The sequence below is a fragment of the Alexandromys fortis genome, unplaced genomic scaffold (genome assembly GCF_014885135.2).
Source record: "Alexandromys fortis isolate MF-2015 unplaced genomic scaffold, M_Fortis_MF-2015_v1.1 scaffold_2_1_26212458, whole genome shotgun sequence".
Lineage (NCBI taxonomy): Eukaryota > Metazoa > Chordata > Mammalia > Rodentia > Cricetidae > Alexandromys > Alexandromys fortis.
The window spans coordinates 412,079-424,282 of NW_026067930.1; the positions used below are offsets into that span (position 1 = coordinate 412,079).

At 47.5% G+C, this 12,204-nt stretch overlaps 1 protein-coding gene across 22 annotated transcripts in view; it reads left to right on the forward strand.

Moving 5' to 3' along the window:
- Positions 1–10,910, forward strand: part of Rbfox2 (RNA binding fox-1 homolog 2) — a 235,327-nt gene extending 224,417 nt beyond the window's left edge. For 20 of the 22 annotated variants that reach the window (XM_050145380.1, XM_050145384.1, XM_050145389.1 and 17 more), the window contains 3 exons: positions 3,287–3,375; positions 3,934–4,006; positions 5,789–10,910. In XM_050145380.1, the coding sequence (XP_050001337.1) occupies positions 3,287–3,375; positions 3,934–4,006; positions 5,789–5,833 (207 nt within the window). In that variant the 3' untranslated portion in view covers positions 5,834–10,910. Of the gene's footprint in view, positions 1–3,286; positions 3,381–3,933; positions 4,007–5,788 lie in introns of those variants that run through there. The other 2 variants (XR_007592331.1, XM_050145387.1) reach the window with 2 other exon arrangements.
- Positions 10,911–12,204: the final 1,294 nt, after the last annotated feature.

Genomic DNA, 12,204 nt, shown 5'->3' on the forward strand with positions numbered 1-12,204 from the left:
TTGTTTTATTTCAAATCACACACAGATAGAATCTGCAAACTGCTTCAGATCAAACAGGTCTGATTGTGTGTAAATACATATGTCCTTTTTAATTTTTATTAATGGTTGCTTCAGTTTTGCATCAGTGCATGGTTAAAAGCAATACACATCAGCTATTCATGACCTCATATCTCCAAACGAATTATTTCTCCTCTTTTTTTGTTTGTTTGTTTGTGCAGTCAGCTGAAGAAATGTTAACATCTCACTCTAAATCTCTCAGTGGAGTCTCTGTTCCCTTCTCTGATATAACAGATGGGTTACTGCTTGTTATAATTATTAACATTGTGGTATGGGCCAGGGCTCGGGTGGGCAAGGTTTACTCCTCCTTCGGGCTGGGGAGGGCCAGTTGTTAGGGTATGGAATGTTAACTCAAGTGGTGACTGACTGTCTCCGTAATGCCAGGTCGTTGTGGCTGCACGCTCTAGTAATTGAGGCTGTGTACTTCACCGAGCTTGTGGTAGAGCCTAGGGCAAACCGCTGTCCCAAGAGAATGCTGGGATAGATAGAGTTAGCCAGTGCCAGTCTGGACGTGGTGGTTTTGCTGTTGTTTTAGCTCCGGATGTCGGCATGCTCAGTTTTAATGTGATTAATATTAATGTGGCGCCACCCCCCACGCCTGAGCCCTCTTCTCCTCCTCCCACCTTGTTCTTTTGAAAATTTTAAGAAACAGTAATGAAAACCTTGGTGTTTCAAACTGCAGTTTGCTCTCGTGTTCTATAAAAAACCTTCAAATTTGCTGTCTAAAGTCTGGGGGAAATTTCTTAGCCCCTTGCACACTCTGAAACCTAGAATACAATTAAGTAGATTGTATTTTGTAGACTTTGTCCTGAGTTTTGTGTAATGTTCTATAGAATACTCAATTGCAGCAGCAGCAAAAAGACTTCGGATCTGAAAGAAATAGCTTCCTGGTAGTTTCCAGATGATGCTCTTTTCCTTAGGCATTGGTGAATTCCCGGCTTGCTTGGTGAAAAGTATTACCTCTCCCTCCCACATGCAGCCCTCCTTTCAATGACTTCTCGGTAACTGCTGAAAGATTCAGAGCTTCCCAAGAACTTTAATGGGGTTTTTCTTATTGCCCGTATTCTCCCAAGCCAGTAAAGTATTTCATCCCATCCTGCACTTGAACCACAGAGAGCTTCATCAATCAAACCCCAAAGTTAGAAGCCACTCATGGAAGCAAATACTGCAGATGGAAAAGGCCCACTTCCTGCCCAGTGGGAAGGACTTCAGCTACTGAGGGAGCCATTGCTGTCAGTTACCTGGTTCAGGAGCCCTTTCTCCCAGTTAGCAGCCACAACTCAGAGCTCTCAGGGATCAGGCCTGAGTCTGTCCTACCAGTGGGACCTACAGCCCTGCTCCAGTCTGTAAGTAAGTGCTGTATCTAGCTAAGTGATTGCCAGGCCTTAGCTCCTTTCACTGTCTTAGCTTTCTAAATTTGTAAAGATTATTTTGAAGGAATGCTAAAGAGACAAAGCACATGGTGCTAAATTACTTTTATTACAACGACATTTCCCTAAAGATTCAGCTTCTAATCTAAACAGAATGAACAGCTGAGCCTTTATGCCCAGATAAAGATGGAACTATAACGATGAACTTTTTCTTCTCTAACCAGCGGTTTCACCATCCCATGTCCTCTCAGAGGCTCAGTGTCACAGGGTATTTCTGACACGTTCCTACCTGGACCATGCCACTGCCGGGGTTTTGTAATGTGACTCAGATTGTCCCTTTTGGACACCTATAGAGGGTCAGCAAAGGAATGCTGCATGGCAGCTGGACCACGGACGTGAAAGGTATATTTGAAGCTGCTGACAGGGACTTCCTACACCATAGTCTTAGAACAGGATGGATGCTCCCTCATACTGCTGGCAGTTTACTAGAGGAAGCTTAGACGTTCATAAAATTATACATGTTCCCAAAATGAGATTTATCAGCCAGAGCTGCTAGGTAGGGTGCCAGAGAAGAGCAAGGATCCCATTAGAAAATACTTTAGCCTGGGGCTGGAAATGTGGCTCAGTGGTTAAGAGCACTGACTGCTCTTTCAAAGGTCCTGAGTTCAATTCTCAGCAACCACATGGTGGCTCACAACCATCTACCTAATAGAATCTGGTGCTCTCTTCTGGCATGTAGGAATACATGCAGAGCATTCATATATTAAAAAATATAAATTAATTTTTAAAAAGAAAGAAAATACTTCGGTGGTGGTGGCACACACCTTTAATTCCAGCACTCAGGAGGCAGAGGCAGGCAGATCTTGAAGTTCAAGGCCAGCCTGGTCTACAGAGTGAGTTCCAGCACAGCCAGGACTATAGAGAGAAACCCTGTCTCAAAGCACCCCCACCCCACTGCAAAAAGAAAAGAAAAGAAAAAATAAAGAAATGTGTATCTGAATTAGATTAAAATCAAGTAGGTGAATTGTAGAATAAGTGAAATGAGGCCTTACCAGTTGTATCGTATCTCAAGAGCCCTGATTACATGACTATCCTTGAATCCTTGCAGAAGGGGGAAAATAACAGCTAAATGATTAAGAGGCATGTCTGATTTTGTCAGTGCTAGCCAATGCTTCTAAACCACTTGTAACCTATTTCCCTGGGTTGTGGGCTGGATTTAACAGGGTTTTCTTTAGAGAACTAGGGTCAGACATTTGCCTTTTACAACCACATTCTCTGCGGGTGGCAGGCTCAGTTGTCTCACAGGCCTTGATGCTCTCCTGCCTGGTATGCTTGGTTGCTTCCTTCTCGGGGTCATTCTCCACAGACCTGACAGGCCAGATGGATCTCATCTCTGGGTCAGACCTTCCTAAACCTGCTACATTCCCTAGCAACCAACTAGTCCCAGGACAGAGAATCTGAACTTGACACCTCTGGGTGTAATAGATTTTAGCTCTGTTATATACATGTACTCAGAGTTCTCCCAACATACCATGAATATTTCCCCTATCAAGAGTTCCAGAAAACACTGTGAAATAAGATTCAAAATCACATCTGTATTTCTTAAAATTACTAGATAGTATTTGTGTGCTTTATTTTTCTTACTGTCACAAATTGAAAACCAAATTCTGACATTGGCTAATGCTTGACTTCCTACCATAGGAGGAACATGCAGACTGGTGCAGTTTGAAACATCTCTTCCCATGTGTGTCTGTGTTTGTGTCTGTCCTTGTGTCTACATGTGTGCGTCTGTATTGGGGAGGGGGAGTGTCTATCTCGGGGAGAGGTAGCTGTAAAGTCAGTTCTCTTCTCTCCTGTAGGGTGGATATGCAGCCTACAGATATGCACAGCCTGCTACTGCAACCGCAGCCACAGCTGCTGCAGCCGCTGCAGCCGCTTACAGCGACGGGTATGTACAGAGCCAGGGCAAGCAGGCTCTTGGATGCCCTGAGCCCCGTGTCATCTGAGCGTCACCCCTTTCCTCTTTCATCATGTCTAGACCTGCCCTCAGTGCCCGGTCTCCTGCCATGCCAGTACCCAGGCCTCGGCTCTTCCTGTTCTCGCGCCTTCCCCTCCCACCCCCACAGACAGGGTTCCTCTGTAGCTTTGGTTCCTGTCCTGGGAACTAGCTCTTGTAGACCAGGCTGGCCTCAAACTCACAGAGATCCACCTGCCTCTGCATCCCGAGTGCTGGGATTAAAGGCGTGCACTGCCACCACCTGGCTGTTCTCACTCTGTTGTCCTGTCTCTTCATGGGCTATGATCACAGCCAGTTTTCTTCCTCATCTGATCCCTCCTCTGCCATTTTACAGAAGTGCATCAGGATTTCCCAGGTACTGCATTTAGGAACAGCCCTAGGAAGGTTCTTTCCATCTGCCATTTTCCCTATCATGAGTCCAAGTCTGCAGCACAGGGCCTTCTGTTTCAGTCTCGCCTCTCTTCATCTGACCGTCCTTCTCTTTTCCAGTTATGGCAGGGTGTACACAGCTGACCCCTACCATGCCCTCGCCCCTGCCGCCAGCTATGGAGTTGGCGCTGTGGTAAGTTTATATGCTTTTTTTTTTTTTTTTTTTTTTTTGAGACAAGGGTTTTTTGTATGTTTGTGTAGCAGCTCTGGCTGTCCTGGAATTTGCTTTGTAGACCAGGCTGGCCTAGAATTCACAGAGATCTGCCTGCCTCTGCCTCCCAAGTTCTGGAATCAAAGATGTGTGCATCCACCTTGTGCATACCATTTTTTCTTAAACTATGTTACTCCTGACTTCTACACACAAACTTGGAAAGATCTGGGGAAGTGATACATTGTCATCTGTTGCCAAGGTACTGAAGCCATTTGAGACTCTGGGAGTTTCTGTCCTTTTCTTTACTGTATGTCTGGAAAGGCAGTGCGAAGGAAGGGATTGGTGGTGACAGTCTTCCCCACGTAATGACATCATTTAAAGAAGATGAAGGGACTGGGTTCCAGTGCCAGATGCATGCATAGTGTTCTCGATAGTATCAAGGGCTTCGTTATGTTAAGATGCCCAGTTTTCACAGTAGTGTATTCAATTTTTATTTATTTATTATGTATACAGTATTCTCAGTATTCTGTCTGCATGTATGCCTGCAGGCCAGAAGAGGGCACCAGACCCCATTACAGATGGTTGTGAGCCACCATGCGGTTGCTGGGAATTGAACTCAGGACCTTTGGAAAAACAGGCAGTGCTCTTAACCACTGAGCCATCTCTCCAGCCCAGTGTATTCAATTTTTAATTGCCAAGGTCTAACAATGTCCCTGCTATCCCCCTGCCTTCTGATATATTGGGACTCACGGTATTGTCAACACTGTAGAGGCAGTTTCTAGTAGCAGTTGTAGGGACGAAGCATCTAGAGCATGTCTAGAATAACCCATAGGACTAATGTTCTTTCTGCAGCCCTCTTGGATGTGGCTTAGATGCCTTTCCTGCTGGTTGGGATTTATAGCTACAAGGACAAGCCATTCCTAATGACACTGTTTTATCTCATGCTAAACAATAAAGCCCCTACACTGAAAGAAAGATTCAGGGTAAGATTCCTGAGAAGTTTCTATTAGAAAGAAACAAGATACCAGAGAAAGTGAGTTGATAACAGTGAGGAACTAGCCAGGGTGGCGCTGCACATCTGCAGCTCACACTTACAGACTCCACCACAATATCAGGGAGAGATTATCCTCGTGGAACTCTCTCCCGTTACTCTCCAAACAGTGCAGTATGACAGTGGTTTACAGAGAGCACGTTACCTTCTGTAGGCTTTCGTACACTAGAGAGAGGAGTCATTTGCAGAGCATGTGTCTGCTTATACAAGAACACTAAACCCTCCTAACAGAGGACTAGAGCTGATGAGTTTGGGCATCCTGAGCATTTCAGAAATCGGTGCCCCATGATATTGAGACACCTGTATTTTGTAGATGTATGGAGGAGCTCTGTTTCATTGGTTGAAAGACTGATTTAGGTTTAAATGTAGCATCATCTCAAGCCAGGATGTGACCACCTCTGCCAAGAAGAAGTCAGAAGTAACACACTCTCCCAGGTCACATGTGAGAAGGGAGTTCCCAGTCCAGTTCCTGTCAGGATGCTAATAGCATCACAAATGCAAACTTGTAGGACTTCTCTTTAAAGAACTAGTTAGAAACTATGCCAGGTCTGCCTTCTCTGCCTAGTCATTGTGGGAATTGTGGGGTAAGCCATTGTGCTGCCCCCCACCTGGTCTGCCCGAGTGATGGTGACCGACCCTTTCTCGGGACTTGGTGCTTCGTTTCTAATGCTTCTCATCACCTTTCAATATTTTTATGTCTCTAATTATTGCAGGCGAGTTTGTACCGAGGTGGCTACAGCCGATTTGCCCCCTACTGAAGTGACGTGAGACCCCTGCAAATGGGACAGCCCCCAGTTCATGAGGCCTGGCTATTGCAATATTTACTAGTAGAGGACTCTATAGCAAGATGAAGAGGAAAACAGACAAACAAAAAGAGAGAATACTTTTTTATACCTCACTATGTTCTTTGAATATGTATTTTTCCTTTAAATTTCTGCCTTTAATTCTTTTGTTCCAAAGATTGTGCTTTTTTTTGTTTGTTTGTTTTTTTGTTTTTGATTTTTTTGGGGTTTTTTTATTTTGGGGGGAGGATTGTTTTTGGTTTTTTTGGGGAGGATTGTTTTTGATTTTTTTTTTGTTATTTTAATTTTTTAAACTGGTTAAAAAGAAGATAACTGCATTTCCACATCCACGTTCGTGCTTAGCTTGTTCTGTCAGTCACAGAAGAGGCAGCCCAGGAGGAAGGAGCTGAGAAACGTATTGGATCAGAAGCCAGCAGACAGAATTACCAAAGTGTATCTGGTGCTGAGTGGCTGGGGGCAAGCAGAGTGGGCCAGCTCTGCAGCAGTGTGTTCTTCTGGCCTGTCTTTGGCCGGAGACTCTGACTGGCTGTGGCTGGAATCCACAGGCCGCTAGGTAGGAGTCTGTTTGTACTTGTAAAACAGGAGAATTTAAAGATGCTTTTCTCCCCTCTTCCCTCCTGGCTTTGCATTCTTTCTACAATCATTTACACTCAGCCTGCGAGTGCTGGCATGGTTTGGGAATACAGAGCTGGTATTTCCCAGCATGCTCTCAGGCTGCGGGTGAGACACCTCAGTAGAAAACTGATCTTGGAGTGAGCTCCAGAATAGGAAACAGAAAACCCCAGCATTCCTGCTGGGCTGCTGCCCCTTTAGTTGAGCCACTGTGCAGCTCATCTATTCTTTTATTAACATGCTACTCCCATGTCCTCAAGATTCAGGAATCTAGGACCCAGGGACAGAAGAATGAGTAGTCAGTGCCCAGATCCCCCAGGTATCTGGGCACAGCTTGAGGACTGAAAGTACAGATTGTTAGAGCCATTAAAGAGTGCGTAGGAGAGAAGGGAAGTCCAGCCTGGTGTCCCTTCCTTCTCCTGCAGCACAAAGTCAGTACAGAGTGACACGGGCATCACAAGCCTCTGCTGGGGCAGGACGAGGAGCCGAGCCCTAGGTCAGCTGTCCCTGCAGTGTGGTAATCAGGTAGGGCAGGCAGAGGCACTTTGTACTCACTCCAAAGCCATAGGAACTTCCATCTTCCAAAGCCTCATGAGTCTCCCGCCCCTGTGACCGCTGTACCCAGCTTCACACTGTCCTCCAGAGTCCCAGCAAGCACTCGAGCCCCTTGGGGAACATAAACAGGACAGGCCATGGGATCCAAGCCTACCTTGGAAGAAGGGTGTAAAATGCAAGGTCCTCCTGCAGGGGCCTTGACAGTGAAACCTGGCTTCAGTTTTGTTTCCAAAGGACTTCTCCCCTAGATCTGCCTGATATGACAAGGGTCCCATAGAGGCTCCAGAGTGAAAGCAGTAGGAAAAGGGCTCCCTGGTCAGTTTACCTAAGGAGTCGCTGCTAAAGGGAGTAGTTTAGAGACACTAGCTTTGGCTTTGTTTTGGTTTGTTTTAGGTTTATTTTTATTGGGGTTTTGGTTCTTTTGTTACTGTTTTTGCCTCTGCCTCTACACGTTTTTGACTGATAAATGATTCGTGTCCCTGAATTAAAATGGCTGACGTTTGACCGCATCAAGCATCCTTTGTAAGCCGGGCCCTGGCCTGCAGTTGAACAGACCATCCTGCTCTCAGATCCTATCTCCTGTGATATCTGAGGAGACAGCATGGAAGCCAGAGACTTCAGTGTAGTCATTGATTCTGGGGCAATGTGTAGACTGGGAAATATTGGCCATCCACTGGCCATTTATGGAGTCCCTTCCCCAAGGCCAAAGTTTGGTTTGTTGTTGCTGTTGTGACAGTTTTCTTTGTCTGTACATAAATATTTTAGTTGGGGGAAGGGATGGGCTAGGGCCTTTTGGAGTTCTAGAGAATGAGGGCAGAGATATTTTTGTTTCTTTTATTTCATTTTGAGAGAATTTCCTGACTAAAGGAACAGAAATTTGGGGTCATGTTTAATAAGGGCCATTTTAATAAAAAGGCCTCTTCACCCAAGGAAGACTAGGCCAATCCCTCAACAGCTGTATCCACAAAGGGGAGAAATGGGAAAAGAATTGAAGAAGGCATCTTTTCTTTTCCCCTAGACAGGAATAAGGGTGGCCCTGGCAGGGTGAGGAAGGTAATTCCCATGGCCCATGCTGGAGGGGCCTTCACGCACGCACTTCAGTTCAGCTGGTTCTGGCTGAGGCCTCCAAGGCCAGTTGCTTGCCAGTGTGTCTGTGCTTCGTGTACAAGGACACTCTCCCATGCCACTTCCTCGACTTCCTTTTCCAAGGAAGACTAGATGGAATTGGCTTTTTATGCAAGGGTCTTTAGATTTCAGGGTGAGCACTGAGAGTTGGGTCTCCCAAGTGTCTGGATTCCACTGTATCTGCCTCATGGTTGGTCCTCAAGGCCACAGTGCTGGCATGTTGGACGGCTTTGGGAAGCAAGCTGGAGGAGACGGGCATTTGTGACTATAGAGGATGCTGGGTGGTGGTCTCCAAGATGACTGATGTTAGAGCGAGCATGGGACTGATGCTCAGCTTTGCAGGCTGGTGTAGCCTGAGCTTTCTATGCTGCGACTCTTACTTAGAGGCTGCGCTCCTTTAAGGAGACTTATAGTGAAAACGTTTGTCTGGCTGTCCCTCTTTCAGCCCGGAGAGCTGCCTTAGGTCTTTTCTAGCATTTCTGTGTTACTTAGTTGGACCTCAGCCCAGACCCACCGTGTTACCTGTCATTTTTAAGGCTCTCAGGTCTCCCGGACCCTCCTGTCACCATCACCCCTGCAGCGGCCACAGTCTGAATTGAGCCAGCATGCTTTCTTCCCTTGGAAACAACCTGACACTTGGCTCTTAGTTTAAGGGGAGCTCGTGGCTTTTCTGAAAATGTGGACCTCCTCGGGGGCTGAACTGCTTAGTTTAGGCTGTGCGTTCCTAGAGGAGCAGCCTGCAGATCTGTGACCACCTCCATCCTGTACCTAGTCATGTAGCTTCCAGACATAAGGGACTGTGAGATGAATGGAGCATCCCCAAGGATATGCAAGAAAAGCATAGTGCGCCCCCGTTCCTGTGCCAGGCGAACAAGACCAACCAAGGGCAGTCTGGAACACAGGTGTATCAGGAGGGGCAGGGAGCTGCCTGCCGAACCTTCCCCTTTGGCCCAGCCAGTTCTCCACTACTCGAAACTCTAGCATGGCAATGTTTGCAGAACTGCAGATTTTTCCCCTGATATTAGGAGGAAAGGGACTTCGGGGGGTGGGGAAGGGGTTGTGGTGTTTTAAAGCATAAGTTACCTGTTTGCACTGTTTTCAGATAGGAAACAATAGTGGGCACGGTGAACATCTGATGTGAACGTGTGTTTTATTTTGTCATGCTCTTGAGAATGTCTGATCATTTGTAGTATACACCAGTGACACTTGATTCTCTGTTGCATAAAACACTATATTTTTGGAAATGTTGCTGTCCGGAAGCCTCTTCCCACGCCTTCCCTCTCCTGTGTTCTTCCTTTACCTTTGCTTTCCTCATCAGCCAGGCAATTGCCATGCCCGAGCCAGAGCGGGAAACAAGGCCCCACCCCAAGCAGGCTCTGGGTGTCCTAACCAGCATGTGCCCTCTAGGTTACTGAGTGCAGGACAGTCCTTGGCAACTATGCTTTTGAAAGGCTCACCAACTACCACAGGTTGCCGAACTCTTCAGCGAGGCACTGGAAGTGAGCCAGGGGGCACAGGTCCCTGAAATATTGTGGTTGGCTGTGGAAGCCATGTTCTTATGCAAGTTACCGAAACTGTAGCCAGTTACAGTGTACTCAGGAAAACGGTAGTTGAGTTCAGCCATGGTGGTGCTGGCTGGCAGGGATTGGTAACTGAGAACTGCTCATCAGCCAAAACTCAACCTTGCCTTGACAGAGACCTCCGGCCTAGGGGGCAGCCCTCTGTCTGGTAGTTCTGTCCATGCCAGCACTGGGAGGGCTGCATTTACCCTGGCAGGCAAAAAGGGAACAGCGATGCTCTTTCCTTCCCCTCCCCCTTCCGGTTACCAATGCCAGATTCCCAGGGGCACGCAAGTTTTTGAGTTTTTCAGAAAATGCTTTTGGTTTGGTTTTTCCGGGGACTGACATGCTTTAATCGCTGTCTGTCCCCATCAGGACTCCTAGCTTAGCTGTTCTCTTGTATTTTCTGTTCACAGTATTTTTGTGTGTGCGTGCTTGTTGGGCAGCTCATTTTGGCTGCATTATATATCGAGTGATGAACTGATCCTTGTTTTTTTTTCCCCCAAGGGACATGAATTTTCCCCTTAATGTCACCATTATGCTTGTGAATAGCTAGAGCCACCTGGGGCTGACACGCCTGAAGCTAGAGCTGCAGAGAGAACTGAGGCTCCAGGTTTTTGAGTCTCAGTCTTGTCAAGGCTCAAAGTGCCACAGAGCCTCTCTCTTCTCCACACCCCTGTGGCAAGGAGTGGCCTGCCTAGCACGTGCAGCTTCCCTGTGGCAGGACAGGTACCACTGGGGCATGGGGACATACTCAGATGCTTGTACAATTGACCACCTAGCCATGTCCCTTTCCCTCCCAGCCTCTCCCACAATCACCCCCTAGGACACCGGAGCTGCTTGCCCAGGGCCCTGTTTCCCTGCTAACTCCAGAGAAGCACTCGGGGCTTGTGACAGTCTCTAACTCCCTCCTCCTCTCCCTAAGAATCATATTGTATAGTAGCTTTCAGACCATACAGTATTCATTGGGTTACTCCTATTATTATCAAGTAGCTGGAATTGTGAAGGTTGGAGTAGTTAGATCTTTAGCTTTTATTCCTTATTTTTTGTATTACTCTCCATGTGTATAAATTATTGATCATGTTGCTGGCTTTTATAAACTCTAAGCAGAGGAGGGGCCCTGCCTCAGCCTTTGCAGACGGTAATGAAGCACTGTTTTTAAATAAAAGAGAGAAACACCACCTGGCTGTCTGTGGATCTTTCTTTCTTGCCTGAAGCCCGGGCTCTAGTAGGGAAAGAGAAGGAGAAGCCACAGCACTTGTCTGGAAGGCTGTCCAGGAGCTGGGAGGTAGGTGACTCCACCTGCTCTGGCTGGCAGCCAGCTCCTCTTCATCCCCTGCTGCCCGCTTGCATATATGCCAGCTCCACTGACCAGCTGAACGCTCCTGGGGTGCCTGCTTCCCTGGCCTCTGCCACCCGGCTCCTTTCTTCACCGTAACTGTGTGGAAGGCTTCTACTGTTGGACTGGCCTTCAACCATCCCTCACTAGTGGTTTCTCAGCCATTCCCTTCTTGAGTCCTGGGGAGAGTGGGATCCTCTGGTAGACTCGCAAATGTGTGAGCCTTGGCCTCTTCCTGTCCTCAGCTCTCAGGTGAACCCCCCTGTGCCCTGCACCCTACCTTACCACTTTGTCTCTACGGGGTTTGTCTCCTCTCTCACATCGTGAGCCTTTTCCTGCCTAGGATCTTAAATCTTTAATGCTTTCTCCTCCTCTCCCACCCCCCAAAAATCCCAAGTTTTCTCCATGGCAACCCAGAATAAGCTCCCACCTTCTGTCTGCCTGCTCTTTGCTCTGCTGCCGCCTGACTCTACCTCCCACACGAGGCTCTCCCTCGATGAAAGCCAACACTGCTCCGTCCTGTGTGGTGTCCCTCAGCTGCCTCTGCTGGCCCCGGTAACTGGCACATTCCCTAAACTGAGAAACCCATTTAATACACAGCAGCAGCACTTGGCTGGAGAACTTGGGGCTCATGGACTGTCCCCTGTGCTCTGGCCCTTTGACCCTGACCCAGGCTGTGACACGGTGACAGGATAGTGTGATCACTTCAAGGAGAGAGACTGGTCCTAGCCCTTAGTGTGTCCCCTTACTAAACACAGAAGCTAAAGCATGGAGTGGGCATGTGTCCAGAGTCACATGGGAAGTGGCAAGGCAGGGTCCAGCCCCAGGCAGCCCAGCTCATATCTAGCTGACCCCTTTCTTACCCTGTGTGCATCCCAAAATGTCACTAATTCCAACAGCTATTTCTGCCCATAATCTGGGTGGAGTACAGCAGACACTTGTTTCTCGCCACCAAGGTCAAGTCGTCAGGCCTGTGTGGTAAGAAGAGGAGTGACCAGGGCTGAGTGGCACCTGCCAAAGCCCTTGAGATTACCAACCAAACTGTACGACACATTAGGATGTGTCATAAATTTTGGATTTATTTTAGCCAGCAGTGGTACAAACACTGTTAACCACAGCTATCTGAACGCAGATGC